Here is a 16,905-nt window from a genome sequence, read left to right on the forward strand (position 1 = left end):
TCCTAACATGTAAATGGTGGTAGCGGGTCTGGTAAGATCTTTACAACCCTGAGACCATCTTTTCATTTATTGTAATAACCAACTGAAAAAGTATACCACTCCCTTGCTAAGTCTAGTGAGGGGGGCACTCTCCACCCACCTTCTGATGTCTGTGTTAGAAGCTTTCTCTGTCCCTTGTTACACTTTAATAAAACTCTGCTACACAAAAAGCTCTCAAGTGATCAAGCCTGGTCCCTGGTCCCGAAGCTAAATCTTCTTCAGAGATCATGAATCCAACATCGTTCACCATAAGCTGTCAGGAAGATGCTCAAAAAGCTGAATGAAGCCACGCAAACAACCATCTCCGAGACGTGACAGCCACACGTGCCATGAGCCACAGGGTCAGAGATGGTCTGTCCCAGGCCCTGAGGGCGGGGCCGGCAGCATCCTGCCCCCAGCAGGGGACAGCTGCAGCCCTGTCTGCCTCCCTCTCCAGAAGCATCCTTACAGCAGCTGTGGTTTCTGGTGACAAAGGCAGGAGTCCCGGCTCAGGGAGAGGCAGACAGAACACGGTGCGCATCCCCAGGGCACAAGCAAAGGCACTAACCAGGGCGGCAACCCCAGACCCAGCCCGGACCAGCAGGAAGGCCCTGCCCTGGGGGCAGCCAGACTTCGTGCTGTGCTGCCTGTCGTGAGGCCTGGGGAAGGGTCTCCCTGAGGAGCACAGGGCCCGCGGGCGGCAAGGGTGGGGCTGGCGCTGTGCCTTTACACAGACGGCCGACCTGCTCAGGATACAGGACACTGGAGCTCAGTGGAGCTGCTCCCCTGGGCTCTGCTTTGCTGCACAGGGGACTCGGCTCCACACTCAGCAACAATCTGATCGAGCAAAGAATTCGGTAAAGAACAGGCACAGGTACACGCGTATCTGAATCAGTTTGCTGTGTACCTGAAACTATCCCAGCGTCGCTAATCAATTCTCCTCCAACACAAAATACGAAATGAACGGTCCAACAAGGCCGGCAAGCTGCATACAGGGATGACTCCTCTCAGGCCAAACTCCCCAAGAGCGTTCAACCGTCTCGGGTCAAATAGCTGACACTCCAGGATAACACCCAGCAGGTCCTGTCCTGGGGCCTTATTTGGACAAAGTCTTTCCAGGTTTGATTGGACTAAAGGTACTGTGATGGGGGGGCTTCCCAGGTGACTCGGTGGGTGGAGAACCTCCTGCATTGCTGGTGACGCAGGAGACCTGGGTTCAACCCTGGGTCGGGAAGATCCCCTGGAGATCTTGGAGTGCATGGCAACCCACTCCAGTATTCGTGCCTGGAGAATCCCATGGACAGAGGAGCCTGGCAGGCTACAGTCCATGGGGTTGCAAAGTCAGACACGTCTGAAGCGACTGAGCAGACACGCGTGGACACGCTGTGATATGAGTTTACCCTGGACTGTCCAGGCGCCCTAACACGATGGCATCAATCCATGCCCAAGGGAGACAGGTGGAACCTGGACAGGGGAGCTGGGGTCTTGTGAAGACCGAGGTGTCCCCAGGAGCCATGCGGCCGCTGGCCAGGATGTAGGACCACTGGGGCCGGGAGGGGCAGGAAGGCCCTCCTCTGTGGCCTCTGGAGACTCAGCCTGGATCCCCAGCAATTAGAGGCTGCACGTGGGTGTCCTCCGAACGTTCTTCATTTACATTTATTAAGTCCTCAGCCAGTAGCTCAAAAGCAAAGTCACTGGAAGAGCAGAGGTGCGAGGCAGACTTCACGACCACCACTGATGGTCTCTTTCTGCTCTCCGTGCTGAAGTCTGGTGACACACCTGCTTTTGGGGTCACCTGAGCATGGCACGGCAAAGCATCAGGTTTGTCCCTTTGCTACGGATCTCATGCTGGCTCTCCCGGGACACCCCCCTGCCTGCATGCACTGCTGCTGCTGGGTAAGAAACAGTTGTGATTTGTCATACACTGTGGCATGTCTTCAGCAACAGTTTCCACTGAATTTTATCACGGCTATCTGCATTCACACACGATGTTTATGGTGTAAGAGTTCATTAAGACTCATGTTTTTGTGCATTTTCTTTGGGGGCGGTTTGCTCTTCTCACTGATTCAAACTTGTGACACAAACATGCATCAATATTCAGTTATTAGAATAACCTTGCAAAACCACCACTTAAAAATGTGATAATGGGGACTTTCCTGGAAATCCAGTGGTTAAGACTTCGCTTCCAACACAGCGGGTGTGGGTTCAATCCCTGGTCGGGGAGGTAGGATCCCATAAGCCTCATGGCCAAAAAACCCAAACACAAAACAGAAGCAATGTTGTAACAAATTCAACAAAGGCTTTAAAAATGGTCCATACTAAAAAAAAATTAAAATGTCATAATGGATTCCAATATAGAGTAAGCAACATTCAAATGAGCATAAGAAAATGGTTATTTAAATCTACTTTTTAAAATGTAGGATAAAAAGCAATTTCCCACTAAGAAAAGCAACATTTTCCTTTATAAAATCAGATTGCATTTCATAACTCATTGAGCACATTTGGCATCAGACTATACATAGGAGGCTTTTTGTTTCCTCTGCCTTGGAACGCTTCTCACATGGAGGCCACTGCCAAGCCCAGAGTTTCATGTCAGGTTTGACTGGTGTTTCCTTTAGAAAAATACTTTGTATATTCCCAAGAACCATGAAGCTGAAGGAAGACACCAGGTCTCTGCAGATCAGTGGGTTTTCAGTGATGCTCAACAGCCTCCTAGAGGGCAGGTCTGGTGGGAAGAAGGGGAGCCCGTCTGGGGTCAGCTCCGAGCTCACTCTAGCGGTGGGTCCAGGGATGCCCGGGAGAGGGGGAGTCCATCTGGGGTCAGCTCCGAGCTCACTCCAGAGGGCGGGTCAAGGGGATGAGGGGAAGATGGGGAGACTGTCTGGGGTCACCTCTGAGCTCCATCCCTGGACTCGCATCAGCTGCAGGACACAGGCTGCCTGGCCCCTGCAGCTCCGAGCCTGGGTCTAAGGGAAAATGGTGGCAATGCCAGCGATGCAGGAGCCTGGAGTTCCCCCTCCTGATGGACACTAGAGAAGTGAGCCCAGACAGACCTCCAGGAGCTGTGGTCATGAATCAGGTCGCTCCAGTGCTGGGCAGGCTAAAACTCTGTGAGCCTGTCACCAGAGAACAGCTCACAGCCTGCGGGAACTAGAGCATAGTGAGTCTAATTTCTGCCCCAGATGGGACATCAGCTTAAGGGTGGAGAAGTGAGGAGGCTGCTCCCCCAGCTGGGCGGAGCGCCCTGGGCTGCACCTGTCAGCTCCCCTGACCCCTGACACAGCCCAGCAAACTCAGGTGCCAGGCCACCATCTCCTGCCACATACCACCCAAGACGCCGATTTCAGAGAAGGTGGAGACAAAACACGCTTTCTTCTAGTTTATGATGCTGTCACAGGTGCAGGGGATAAGGAACCAAGGGCCATCCTGGTTTTGAAACATTTGAACGTGACCCACCGACCCGTGAAGCTGTGACTCTGAGACACCTTGGTGTCTCTGAGCTGGAGAGTTTGAGTGAAGATGGTGCAGTGGAGCTCTGACACTGGCTTCCTAGGACAGCATCTCACCTGTCTTTCAGGATCCTGAGCATGATGGGAGGCTCCCTGTGGAACTCACTGCCAGAGAAGACCAAGCTCCACAGAGGAGGAAATAAGCAGGAATTCCACGGGGTGAGTGTCAGTCAAGGGTGCTGCCTTAAAGCCACCATCTCACCATCCCTGAATCATGAGTACAAGCTGGGAACGAGCGTGGGCAAGCCTCCCTGTTCCCCAGCGCTCCACCTGTGCACCCCCCGCCCCACACCTGTCTCATTTCTTGGGGCTGGTATGTGTCTTCAAGTCACCTTTTCAAGAAAAATGTTCAGTTTCAAAACTTGACGTTCAAATAGGTGACTTAAAGCCGATTTTTTAGGTATTCCTATCTTCTTCTTTGAATGGCTGAGGTCCTTCCACTTTACTCTTTTATTTCAACTGAACTATACTGAGGTGTAAATTACACGTAATGACATGGACTGATTTAATGTGGTCCACTGGAGAAGGGAATGGCAAACCACTTCAGTATACTTGCCTTGAGAACCCCATGAACATTATCAAAAGGCAAAATGATAGGATAGTGAATGAGGAATTCCCCAGGTCGGTAGGTGCCCAGTATGCTACTGGAGATCAGTGGAGAAATAACTCTAGAAGGAATAAAGGGATGGAGCAAAAGCAAAACCAATACCCAGTTGTGGATGTGACTGGTGATAGAAGCAAGGTCCGATGCTGTAAAGAGCAATATTGCATAGGAACCTGGAATGTTAGGTCCATGAATCAAGGCAAATTGAAAAGTGGTGAAACAGGAGATGGCAAGAGTGAACGTCAACATTCTAGGAATCAGTGAACTAAAATGGACTGGAATGGGTGAATTTAACTCAGATGACCATTATATTTACTACTGTGGGCAGGAATCCCTTAGAAGAAATGGAGTAGCCATCATGGTCAACAAAAGAGTCCGAAATGCAGTACTTGGATGCAATCTCAAAAACGACAGAATGATCTCTGTTTGTTTCCAAGGCAAACCATTCAGTATTACAGTAATGCAGGCCTATTCCCCAACCAGTAACGCTGAAGAAGCCGAAGTTGAACGGTTTTATGAAGACCTACAAGACCTTTTAGAACTAACACCCAAAAAAGATGTCCTTTTCATTATAGGGGACTGGAATGCAAAAGTAGGAAGTCAAGAAACACCTGGAGTAACAGGCAAATTTGGCCTTGGAGCACGAAATGAAGCAGGGCAAAGGCTAATAGAGTTTTGCCAAGAGAACGCACTGGTCATAGCAAACACCCTCTTCCAACAACACAAAAGAAGATTCTACACATGGACATCACCAGATGGTCAACACCGAAATCAGATTGATTATATTCCTTGCAGCCAAAGATGGAGAAGCTGTATAGAGTTAGCAAAAACAAGACCAGGAGCTGACTGTGGCTCAGATCATGAACTCCTTATTGCCAAATTCAGACTGAAATTGAAGAAAGTAGGGAAAACCAGTAGACCATTCAGATATGACCTCAATCAAATCCCTTATGATTATACAGTGGAAGTGAGAAATAGATTTAAGGGTCTAGATCTGATAGACAGAGTGCCTGGTGAACTCTGGACGGAGATTCATGACATTGCACAGGAGACAGGGACCAAGACCATCCCCATGGAAAAGAAATGCAAAAAAGCGAAATGGCTGTCTGAGGAGGCCTTACAAATAGCTGTGAAAGAAGAGAAGCAAAAAGCAAAGGAGAAAAGGAAAGCTATAAGCATCTGAATGAAGAGTTCCAAAGAATAGCAAGGAGAGATAAGAAGGCCTTCCTCAGTGATCAATGCAAAGAAATAGAGGAAAACAACAGAATAGGAAAAACAAGAGATCATTTCAAGAAAATTAGAGATATCAAGGGAACATTTCATGCAAAGATGGGCTTGATAAAGGACAGAAATGGTATGGACCTAACCGAAGCAGAAGATATTAAGAAGAGGTGGCAAGAATACACAGAAGAACTGTACAAAAAAGATCTTCACGATGAAGATAATCACGATGGCATGATCACTCACCTGGAGCCAGACATCTTGGAATGTGAAGTCAAGTGGGCCTTAGAGAGCATCAGTACGAACAAAGCTAGTGGAGGTGATGGAATTCCAATTGAGCTATTTCAAATCTTGAAAGATGATGCTGTGAAAGCACTGCACTCAATATGCCAGCAAATTTGGAAAACTCAGCAGTGGCCACAGGACTAGAAAAGGTCAGTCTTCATTCCAATCCCAAAGAAAGGCAATGCCAAAGAATGCTCAAACTACCACACAATTGCACTCATCTCACACGCTAGTAAAGTCATGCTCAAAATTCTCCAAGCCAGGCTTCAGCAGTATGTGAACCGTGAACTTCCAGATGTTCAAGCAGGTTTTAGAAAAGGCAGAGGCACCAGAGATCAAATTGCCAACATCCACTGGATCATGGAGAAAGCAAGAGAGTTCCAGAAAAACATCTATTTCTGCTTCATTGACTATGCCAAAGCCTTTGACTGTGTCAATCACAATAAACTGTGGAACATTCTGAAAGAGATGGGAATACCAGACCACCTGACCTGCCTCTTGAGAAACCTGTATGCAGGTCAGGAAGCAACAGTTAGAACTGGACATGGAACAACAGACTGGTTCCAAATAGGAAAAGGAGTACGTCAAGGCTGTATATTGTCACCCTGCTTATTTAACTTATATGCAGAGTACATCATGAGAAACGCTGGGCTGGAAGAAGCACAAGCTGGAATCAAGATTGCTGGGAGAAATATCAATAACCTCAGATATGCAGATGACACTACCCTTATGGCAGAAAGTGAAGAGGAACTCAAAAGCCTCTTGATGAAAGTGAAAGAGGAGAGTGAAAAGGTTGGCTTGAAGCTCAACATTCAGAAAACAAAGATCATGGCATCTGGTCCCATCACTTCATGGGAAATAGATGGGGAAACAGTGGAAACAGTGTCAGACTTTATTTTTTTGGGCTCCAAAATCACTGCAGATGCTGATTACAGCCATGAAATTAAAAGACGCTTACTCCTTGGAAGGAAAGTTATGACCAACCTAGATAGTATATTAAAAAGCAGAGACATTACTTTGCCAACAAAGGTTCATCTAGTGAAGGCTATGGTTTTTCCCGTGGTCATGTATGGATGTGAGAGTTGGACTGTGAAGAAAGCTGATCGCCGAAGAATTGATGCTTTTGAACTGTGGTGTTGGAGAAACCTCTTGAGAGTCCCTTGTACTGCAAGGAGATCCAACCAGTCCATTCTAAGGGAGATCAATCCTGGGTGTTCATTGGAAGGACTGATGCTGAAGCTGAAACTCCAATACTTTGGCCACCTCATGCGATGAGTTGACTCACTGGAAAAGGCTCTGATGCTGGGAAGAATTGGGGGCGGGAGGAGAAGGGGACGACAGAGAATGAGATGGCTGGATGGCATCACCGACTCGATGGACATGAGTCTGAGTGAACTCCGGGAGTTGGTGATGGACAGGGAGGCCTGGCGTGCTGTGATTCATGGAGTCGCAAAGAGTTGGACACGATTGAGCAACTGAACTGATTTAAGTGCAGTGTGATGAGTTCTGACAAATGTATACACTTTGTGCAACCAAGGCCTAAATTATCATACAGAACGATCCCGCCCCAGCCACACAACCCTTCCCCCCGTGTCTGTTTATGGGTGTCTCTCCTGCAGCACAGGCTGTCTCGGGTCTGACTTCCATCACCACACGTTTCTCTAGTTCTTCTAGAACTTCTATGCGCAGAATCGTACAGGAGGTACCTGTGTGTAGCTTCATTCTCTGGGCAGGAAGTCAGTGACAGGACCTCCGTTTCTATTTCAGCAGAAGCTGGGAAAGATTAAGGACAGGAGGAGAAGGCAGCGACAGAGGACGAGAGGGTCGAAAGGCATCACCAACTCAACGGTCACGAGTCTGGCATCACCAGGAGACAGTGACGGACAGGGAGCCTGGCACGCTGCAGGCCACGGGGCCACAGTGACGGACAGGGAGCGTGGCACGCTGCAGGCCACGGGGCCACAGTGACGGACAGGGAGCCTGGCACGCTGCAGGCCACGGGGCCACAGTGACGGACAGGGAGCCTGGCACGCTGCAGGCCACGGGGCCACAGTGACGGACAGGGAGCCTGGCACGCTGCAGGCCACGGGGCCACAGTGACGGACAGGGAGCCTGGCACGCTGCAGGCCACGGGGCCACAGTGACGGACAGGGAGACTGGCACGCTGCAGGCCACGGGGCCACAGAGACGGACAGGGAGCCTGGCACGCTGCAGGCCACGGGGCCACAGTGACGGACAGGGAGCCTGGCACGCTGCAGGCCACGGGGCCACAGAGACTTGGATACGACTCAGCAACTGAATAACAGCAGGCTCTTCACTGTCTTCACTGAGCAGTGTTCTACTGCTTGTGGCGCCAGCATTTCTTCCTTCGTTCACCTGGTGACGGAGATCTGAGTCATTTCCAGTTTCATAACAAGATAAATAAAGGTGCCGTGCCGTCAGTTAAATCTGGGTGCCAAGTTTGCATTCCTGGGTAAACTTCATTTCTCACGATACATCACTCTTCTTTGGCTTACATATATATGAAGATCTCTGTTCTCTATAACGTCACAGACACCAGGATTGCAGGGCGTCCAAGCTCATGCTCCTCTCGGGTTTCGTTAAATCTCTAGAAGGCTGAGAAGACAAGACTTCCTCTCCTGTGCAGCGTGAGGTCAGTGATCAACATAAACAGCCGCTTCCTCTGGAATCCTGAACTCTCTTACCTCGTACATTCAAGTTTTTCCCGATGACTCTCAGAACTGCAATGCATTCACAACTGACTCCTGGTGCTGGAGGTGGGTTTGTTAGGAAGATGCTTTTTCAAGACAAATGCCACACGAAGAGACACCACGCGACTCACTGACAGCCTCCTACAGGCTTCTGGCTTTCCATCACTCAAGCAGAGAAACATCCATCTCGGAGGCAGGTGTGGCGTGGAGACACGCCCCTGGTGACATCAGAGGGACGGGTCCGCCTTCAAGCCCTGAGGTCCCCACCTGCTTCCTCAAGTCTTGGGGGCTGAGGGATCACACGTGAGGTGGGCAGGAAAGGAGCCGCCACCTTGGGAAGAGTTTCCCTAGTACCCCTCTCTTTCCCTCCCTTTCTAAAAGGCTCTGGAGCCAGTAAGAAAGGAGATGGCCCTCCACTGCACCCAGGGGCCACCCTGGACCGCTGTTCTGAGAGGGTCAGCCCCAGCCTTTCCTGAGGAGCCACCGGGACCGCCCAGAACCCAGAGTCCATGCCAGACGAGCGCCCAGTGGAAGCGGCAGGTTTCGTATTGTAACAGTCCCAGGGGCTATGAATCCATCTCCCTGGCCAGTCACCTGCGCTGCTGGGTAAAGTCTTCCACACATTAGGACACAGGGCATCTTACGGAAAATCTCTGGGGAGTGGCCATCACAGCAGACTGTCCCCCAGGGATGGGGCTGAGAGCCTGGGCTGCCTGCAGCGTCTGAACTGGATGTGAAGCTGGTGCCCACTGATGTGGGGGGGTGGGAGAAGAAATGGATGTTGGGAGCCAGAGCACAGCTTTGGGGGTGACAGGGCCCCTGAAGTGATGGGGTGCCCTGCTCACCCTGGCAGCTGGAGGAGCCACCTGAGGCCACACAGGGGAGTGGGAGAGGGCGGGTCCTGGAGATAGGAGGGACGCAGCCCTACTGCCAGCTGGGCCCTGGGCACTAGACGGTCCCCAGCTGAGCACCCAGGGGTCCAGAACAGACTGGCAGACTGACACCCGAAGTCTAAGGGTGGTGGTGCGCAGGCCCCAGCCCTGGGCATCAGAGTGCGGGTGCCTCTAGGGCCAGCAAGCGGGGGCTCTGCAAGGAGACCTGGGAGCTCTTAGGGAGAAAGAGCCACAATCTCCCGCTGTCCCCAGGAGGCCTCGAGGCTGGTGCAGCCGGGCCGCGGCCCCGATACAGCGGCTGTGGCCTCCACAGGCTCGGTGGACATCGGTCCTGAGCAGCTCTGTGTTTGCTCCTGACGGTGGGTAATGTCCCTTGCAGATGGGAAGCAAGTGCCTCGGGCCCTGGGGGCTTAAGAGGCATCCATTTCCTCCCAATTCTGCTTTAAATAGGCCCAGAACTAATATATTTCTGCAACAGAGTTTCAGCTTTCACTGCATTTCCAGGGCTAATTTTCTTTGAAAAAGTCTCCTGTCCAGATGGACTGGCATTAATTAAACACGTCCGCATCTGACTCAGGGGCCCGACCCTTCCTGGACAGCTGGACCACCCTGCGTGACCTCCGGCAGAACGATGCATGTGGACATGGCAGCCTGGAAACCTCACGCGGCAGCAGGCTCTGTTTGTCTCTGTGAGCCAGCCTAGGGAAGGCCACCAGGTCATGGGGACCAGGGACAAGTGCATCTCAGCAAGGTGACTTGTGAAGACAGGAAGGTTCGCACAGATGTTCACAGTCTACAGAAGTGCCTTACCCTAATCAAACGTGTTTCTCACTAAAAACTGCTTTCCCTCCAAAGAGCATCTCTTAAAGGCATCAATTAGACATCAAATATTAATTATTGAGGGAGAAGGGTCAATGTCAAATATTTTTCTCCAGCTAGATTAAGATATGCATCTCAGCAATGAAACAGTGCTGTACTGTATGGTCTCTGCATGCCACAAAAATATGTAAATAACTTTCACTTTGAATTTGATACACTTTGAGTGGAAATGTCTACTCATTATTTTAATGAAATTAATTAATTTCATAAAGAGAGCTGAGTATCTAAATTAAGTTGCATATATTTTTAAGTGTTACAGTAATATAATAATTTAAAAGCAGACCAAAGTATCTGATAGCAGATTACTGTTATATTCTTCTAGTTGAAATCATTATTAGGATTACCATATAGCATTATCATAATAATGAGAAGAAGTCATTATTATGATGAAAAGATTAAAAACATCTCATGAAACATGGACAGTGGAGTAAAAACAGGCCTGATTCTTAGACTCTTCATCGGGAGCTTATCTGGAAGGCGAGTGAAGTCTCGACAGCTACCAGACTCTACTCAAGACAGAGGTCAATAAACTACCGAAGCACGTGATGAAAATAACAGAGGCGTGTGCAAATACTGTTCTTAGAAAAACACGGTATCTTTACGCAGGACTTGGGGCTTCAGAGGTGACACAACGCCCTGACGTCAAGCTGAGGCTCACTAACGTGAGTGGAGGTGCCTCGCTTCCTGGGCCAAGACTGTCGGGCGCAGACGTGGTTGGTGGGAAACACGACACAGAAGTCCTGTGAACGGAAAGTGACTCCTGAGCCGCACGAGAGAAACGCAGACGGTCTGCGAGAGTCCACGCTGAGCTGGCGCCTGCCGGCCCCACGCAGACGGTCTGCGAGAGTCCACGCTGAGCTGGCGCCTGCTGGCCCAACGCAAGTGACCACACTGCTCTCCACAGACTGCCCTCCTGTAACCTCCACACGCTTCTGGGATCACTCGTGCTTTCCCTCCTGAAACATGGCCTTTGGAAATTCTGCTCGTGAAAGCCTGTGAGTGACAGACTCTTAGATTCTCTTCCTGTTACAAGTCTTTATTTTTACTTGTTCTGGAAATACGTTTTTGAAAGGAATGCAAAGACAGACCGCTAGTGATGGCTCGTCTCCACGATCTTGAAAATATTATTTATTGGGCTGCTCTGCAGCTTCCCCTGTCACTGTTGAGAAATACGTTGTTGATGAAAGTGTCATTCTTCATAAGTGACCTGTGTCTTCGCTGGTGGATTTTAAGATCGACTTTCAGCCACAAAGTCAGAGAGGCGAGGACGGCTCCGCGCGCAGCTCGAACGCAGACGAAAGGAGTGTGCAGCACCTGAGGCCTGAGCTGGCAGCCTCTGCGGGGCCGCGGCGTGAGACTGGCGTGAGCTGGCAGCCTCTGCGGGGCTGCGGCGTGAGACTGGCCTGAGCTGGCAGCCTCTGCGGGGCCGCGGCGTGAGACTGGCGTGAGCTGGTAACCTCTGCGGGGCTGCGGCGTGAGACTGGCGTGAGCTGGTAACCTCTGCGGGGCCGCGGCGTGAGACTGGCGGCGCGCCGTGTTCTGACCGTGGTGCTCTAACGTCCACTGAGCCGTTACTTCACAGTTGTCTGCTTCTCAGCACGCGCCTTATGTTTTAATCAAACTGTTAAATATCTATCGTTCACTCAATCATTATCTCTGCCTGGGAGACCAGCCTCCCTTCCATCCAGAAGATTCAAGTCATTGTTTAACAACTTATGTGTTTGTTTAACATTTTAAAATGTATTTCAATTACCTTTTCTTTTTACAACTGCTTCTCATTTGCAACCACTATTTATAAGATTCTTATGTGTTTCCTTATAATTTCTGCAAAATTCTGTTTTGATTTTGGGCTTCAATACACTGTTCCCGTACACTTCTGAGTCATCCAGTTCTTTGCAATGACCCGAGTCTTTTGCGTTAACCTTCTGAACATGGTAACTTATGAAATCAGGTATTTGTCACCATAAATTCTTTGTTCTTTGATTCTGTTCATCTGCCACAGGTGTACAGGCACCCAGAGCCCCTCAGAGGCCAGGTCAGCACCCAAGCCCCAAGCACAGCTGGTGAGAGCACCAGTCATCTCTCCAGAGAAAGGAAAACAGTTTTGGACGATCAAGCCATGCAGGAGTAACGCCTCTGTGTCTCCTCTGTGAAGGGAACATGAGCGCTGACCACCCAACAGGGGCCGGGACGGAGCGCGTGACGGTGTGGACGGGCCCGGCGAGGTCAGGTTCAGACCTGGGTGGACAGCACTAGTGTGCCCGAGACACTGGTCATAAACACCCGGCTGGGATCTGGACGTGAACAAGGAAGGACCCAGAACCCTAAGCAGTGTGAGCTGTCCCCAGGCTGGAAGAGAACAGGGAGCCTGGGGTGAAGCCCTGAGCAGACTCCTGCTCACGGACGGGTGGGGAGAGGCAGCACCTGGGCGGACAGCGGTTAATAATTTGGTTCCACGTGAGAACACAGGAAAGCTGTCACACACACAGGGCAACACCGGGAACGGCTCGGGAACCACACAGTCTGGTTAAACAGGAGACAGGAGACGCAAGCTTACTGTGTTGCTGGAGGCTCTGTTCAGATGCAGACCACTGTCGAAGAGGGGCGAGGAGGCCCCGCTGCCCGGCTGGCTGGCTGGTCCCGGGGACCCTGTGAACGAACAGACTGTGCTGCAGACGGGGCTACCGGGGCTTACCTGCAGGTCCACCCGGCGGGTCCCTGACAAGCCCGGGGCCCTGGGGGAAGCGGACGGGAACAGGATGGACTTAGAACCCAAAGCTGTGGAAGGCATCCCCGGGTCTGGAAGAGAACAGACTGGCCCCTGGGCTGCGAGCCAGCGTGGCCCTCACCCCGCCGCACGGCCGCCCGTCTGGGGCCCGCGGCCGCACAGCCGCCCGTCTGGGGCCCGCGGCCGCACGGCCGCCCGTCTGGGGCCCGCGGGAAGCGCGGCAGGGGGCAGGCAGGGTCAGCCGTTCCCCAGGCCCAGGGAGACAGGGGCCTCTCCCGGCCCATCCCCAGCCCCCACGGCTTCACGAACGTGCACTCCCCACCACTAGAATAACGATGCTAACTTCCTAAGTTATTCTTGACTTTCTGATGATAACTTGGATATTACTTCTTTGACACGTTCTGATTATCTTTCACTGCAAGCTGCTTTAGTGAAAACTAGGAACACAAAGAAGGTGAGTTTGAGGAAAGCGCTATTTGTAAAAAGAGGAAGCAGCTCTGGACTCAGCAGGGCCTGGAGCGCGGACCTGGTGGATGGGGGTGGGGGAGCAGGGCAGTCAGCATCCGTCTCGAGCCCTCTGTCTGCTCTCAGCAAGTTCAGGGATGGAAAGGAGTCCCCATGTCCCCAAAGCCCGCGGGGGTCCCCACGCGTCCCCCACCACCTGGTCTCCGCCCTGCCTGCCCCTGTGGCTCTGGGTGGTTGGGGGCAGCAGGGGGCACAGTGCTGGCTCCGCCCCCGCCCCCGCCTGAGACCAGTGCTCACTGCACGTGGACACAGGCTTGGCCACAAGTCTCCGGCCACGTCAGCCCCAAACACGTGTCCGGACCCCTCGCCAGATGCCAGACTGGGTGCCAGTGGCCCCAGGAGCCACCACGCTCAGGCTTGCCACTGCGCCCCCGCCCGCAGTGGGTAATCTTGGGAGAGAGCCAGGGGCTCCACCTCTCCTGTTCCCAGTGCAACTGGAAGGGCCCCGTGGGTCATTGAGGGTCAGAGCTGCTGCCTGCCTGGATCATGGGTCCTTTGTTTTCCTTTAGCTTAAAGAGTTTCAAGGCCAACATCAGCCATCAAAAGCCAACTACTCGGGAAAAACCCCAGACCAGCTGGGAAGCCAAGTCTGACCAGCACATGGGTTTGTTTAATCAAAACCCAGACACTGCTTTAAAATCCAGATTTCCCACTTTCCTGGAAGGTGACAAAACCTGACTCTACGGGGTAAAGTCCCCGAGCGACAGGCACTGGCTGGAGCTGAGGGACTTCAGCAGGGGCCCCACACTGCCTCATCCCCACTCCTCAGACGGGGCTGGAGCAGCAGCATGTGCCTACAGGGGAGCAGGACGCGCACGGGCCCCTCCCGTGTCACCAGCGTCCGTGTCGCGGAGGACGGAGCTGACAGCCCGGCCACGATGCTGCAGTTACTCCTCCGACACACAAGCCCCTGGTGTGGTGGTTATGGATCATTACCACCAGTTCACAGATGAGCAAATTTAGTGGATATTGTGCAAGTTACTTCTGCAATCTTGGTTTTCTTCTTGAAAAGTCAGGAACCCATTTACAGGCTTGCCCTCAAAGCCCCTGGCACAGTTTGGGTGAAGCAGGTGCCCCATCACCCCGGTTTCCCTTCAAACACTAGACTGCACAGGCAGAGCTTTAAGGGGCTCGAGGGAACCTGATGAATTCATGAGTCTTCACACCGAAGTGTCCAGGCCATCGAAGAGCAGCTCCAAGAGGGAGGCTGTGTTCTTTCATGCCCCCCTTACCATTCCAGCCGAGGTTTTACGGCCAGAAGACAAGTATGGGCAGCCTGTCTGTCTATCCCTCTGGGATAATGGGATGCACACAGCATCCTGACCGTGGAATCCCTGCTTCTGAAGAGGCTGTGGGCGTGTTACATGGCAGGACGTCTCAGGAAAAATAACACATGAGGAGGAAGCTGTTGCCTCCCGTGAGCCCCCCCACTTACCTAACGGGAGCTTCAGAAATGACGGTGCTTCCCTGAGATACTCAACAGTGACGGTCACCTCATCGCCAGCATTTTTCAGAAGATGCACCTGTCAGTGTGACAAAGGACAGCCACCTTACCACTACAGAGGGACCACGGAAATAAAGCGTGCATCCCCACCAGGGCTTCCCGGGTGGCTCAGATGGAAAAGAATCCACCTGCAATGCAGGAGACGTGAATTCTATCCCCGGGTCAGGAAGGACCCCTGGAGGAGGAAATGGCAAGCCACTCCAGTGTTCTGCCTGGAAAGTCCCATGGACAGAGGAGCCGGGAGGGCTACAGTCCAGGGGCCGCAGAGTCGGACACGACTGAGCGACTGTCACTTCCGCTACACGCTTCGCCTGTCTCTCCAGGAACCAGTGTTCACGGTTACCTCTGAGACTCCGGAAGCTCTGCAGACCTCGCCTGGAGGGACGAACGGATGTGGCTCCGCGCCTCATCCACACACAGGCGCACACATCAGCCCGGGTCCAAGGCCAGGCTCCCCGCACACTCGACACCCGCCCCCCCGAAACCAAAGCCACGGCAGAAACCCACGCGAGGCTCCAATCGCCAAATCTCAGACACCGTCACACAGGCCCGCGCCGCCGCTGTGACGCTGCCAACTGCAAACGAGCTTCAGAGTTGAAACGACACCTTAGTTTGGAGAAACCAAGGGCATCACGTCCCCCTCTCTTACAAGGTCAGCCACCCCCAGGTTCGGGCCCTTCACGTGCAGTTACAGACAGCTCCCCACTTTAGCTCTGGAGACAGCTTTCAAAGCCCGACATGTTTTCCGTCAGTCAGGCCAACTCGATCCAGACACAGCAGACACAGTAGGTGTGCCCGCCTCGGCCCCTCGCGCACGTTCCGGATGCCTCCACGTGACTGTGGTGCCAGGGCAGGGCACCCGCCGGCCCTCACATGCACAGGCACCTGCTCCTGCCTGGAGAACCCAGGAGCGCCTTTCCTGCCACCCGGGGACGTCCCCCTGTGCCCCAGCCTGTGAACCGCGCTGAGCACCCGGGCCCGGGTCAGCTGAGCGAGGGGCGAGCAGGACGGCCCCGTGAGCGAGACGGACGCTCTGCTCGGAGGGCCCGGCGGCTGGGGGCTCGGCTGGGACCACCCTCCGTCCCGCCCGGGGACCCAGAGACAGGCGCGCACCGCCTCAGCCCCTCCCGGGTGACACGCGTCTCCTGGGCCAAGCGGCCCCGCCGGTTCTGATCAAGTGCGGGGGCACCGCGCTCGCCTCCCAGTGCAGAGACGGGGCCCCTGGGCAACGCCCTGCCCTGCAGCGCAGGGTGTGCGCGTCCGAGGCTGGGGGCCGCGCCCGGAGAGGGCACGGCCCCCACAGGAGCTGCCGCGATGCAGCTCACGGCGTTTTACGCTGAACCCCCGGCGTCACCTGGACAGCAAGAGCTGAGACCTGTAAAGCTGTCCAGGGCCAAGTCCACCCACCGCTTCTGTCATGTGGATCTGCCCATGTGTGCGCACGCACACGCACGCACATACGCACGCAGCACACGCACGCGCGCATACACGCACACTCATGGACGCACACACGCACGTGCATGCACACACGCAAGCACGCACACACAGGCACACTCACGTGTGCACATGCACGCACACGCATGCACGCACACGCACACCCGGAGAAGCAAGCAACCAGCCTCGGCTCCCGCAGGACACCTTCTACCAAACGCAGCTTTCTGCTGAGTGAGCAGTGTGACCACCCGCCGAGATGCTGGGAGCGGGGGTTCAGGGGGTTCAGGGGGTTCGGGGTGAGGGCTGGGCTGCGGCTTGGGACCTGGAAGATTCTGTTTCTACCATTTTCTAAACACAAGGGAAGGCTTTATTTCTAAGGATTCTTGAGTTCAACACCAGCAGAACTCCGGATCTGGTCTGAGACCTTAGCGATAAGAAAGCAGCTGTGCATGACTAAAACGTGTATAAAAGAGAACCCATTTCAACTTGAAAAGGAGGCCTCACGAAATGAGTCAGTGCCTTTTTATTGATTACGGTATTTTTTTAATCACTGGCTCTCATAGCACCTAAGACCCTGGACTGCCATACTGGACT

General features: G+C 53.1%; 1 protein-coding gene across 1 annotated transcript in view; it reads right to left on the reverse strand.

The window, feature by feature from the left end:
* Positions 1–16,905, reverse strand: part of SNTG2 (syntrophin gamma 2) — a 77,585-nt gene that overhangs the window by 39,710 nt on the left and 20,970 nt on the right. Inside the window, exons 8-9 of the mRNA XM_088837793.1 lie at positions 14,809–14,896; positions 12,678–12,769 (exon numbers count right to left, since the gene is read on the reverse strand). Coding sequence (XP_088693919.1) covers positions 12,678–12,769; positions 14,809–14,896 — 180 coding nt within the window. The remainder of the gene's footprint in view (positions 1–12,677; positions 12,770–14,808; positions 14,897–16,905) is intronic.

The sequence above is a fragment of the Moschus berezovskii genome, chromosome 7, assembly GCF_049115385.1.
Source record: "Moschus berezovskii isolate FMDL1 chromosome 7, NW_MosBer_1.0, whole genome shotgun sequence".
Lineage (NCBI taxonomy): Eukaryota > Metazoa > Chordata > Mammalia > Artiodactyla > Moschidae > Moschus > Moschus berezovskii.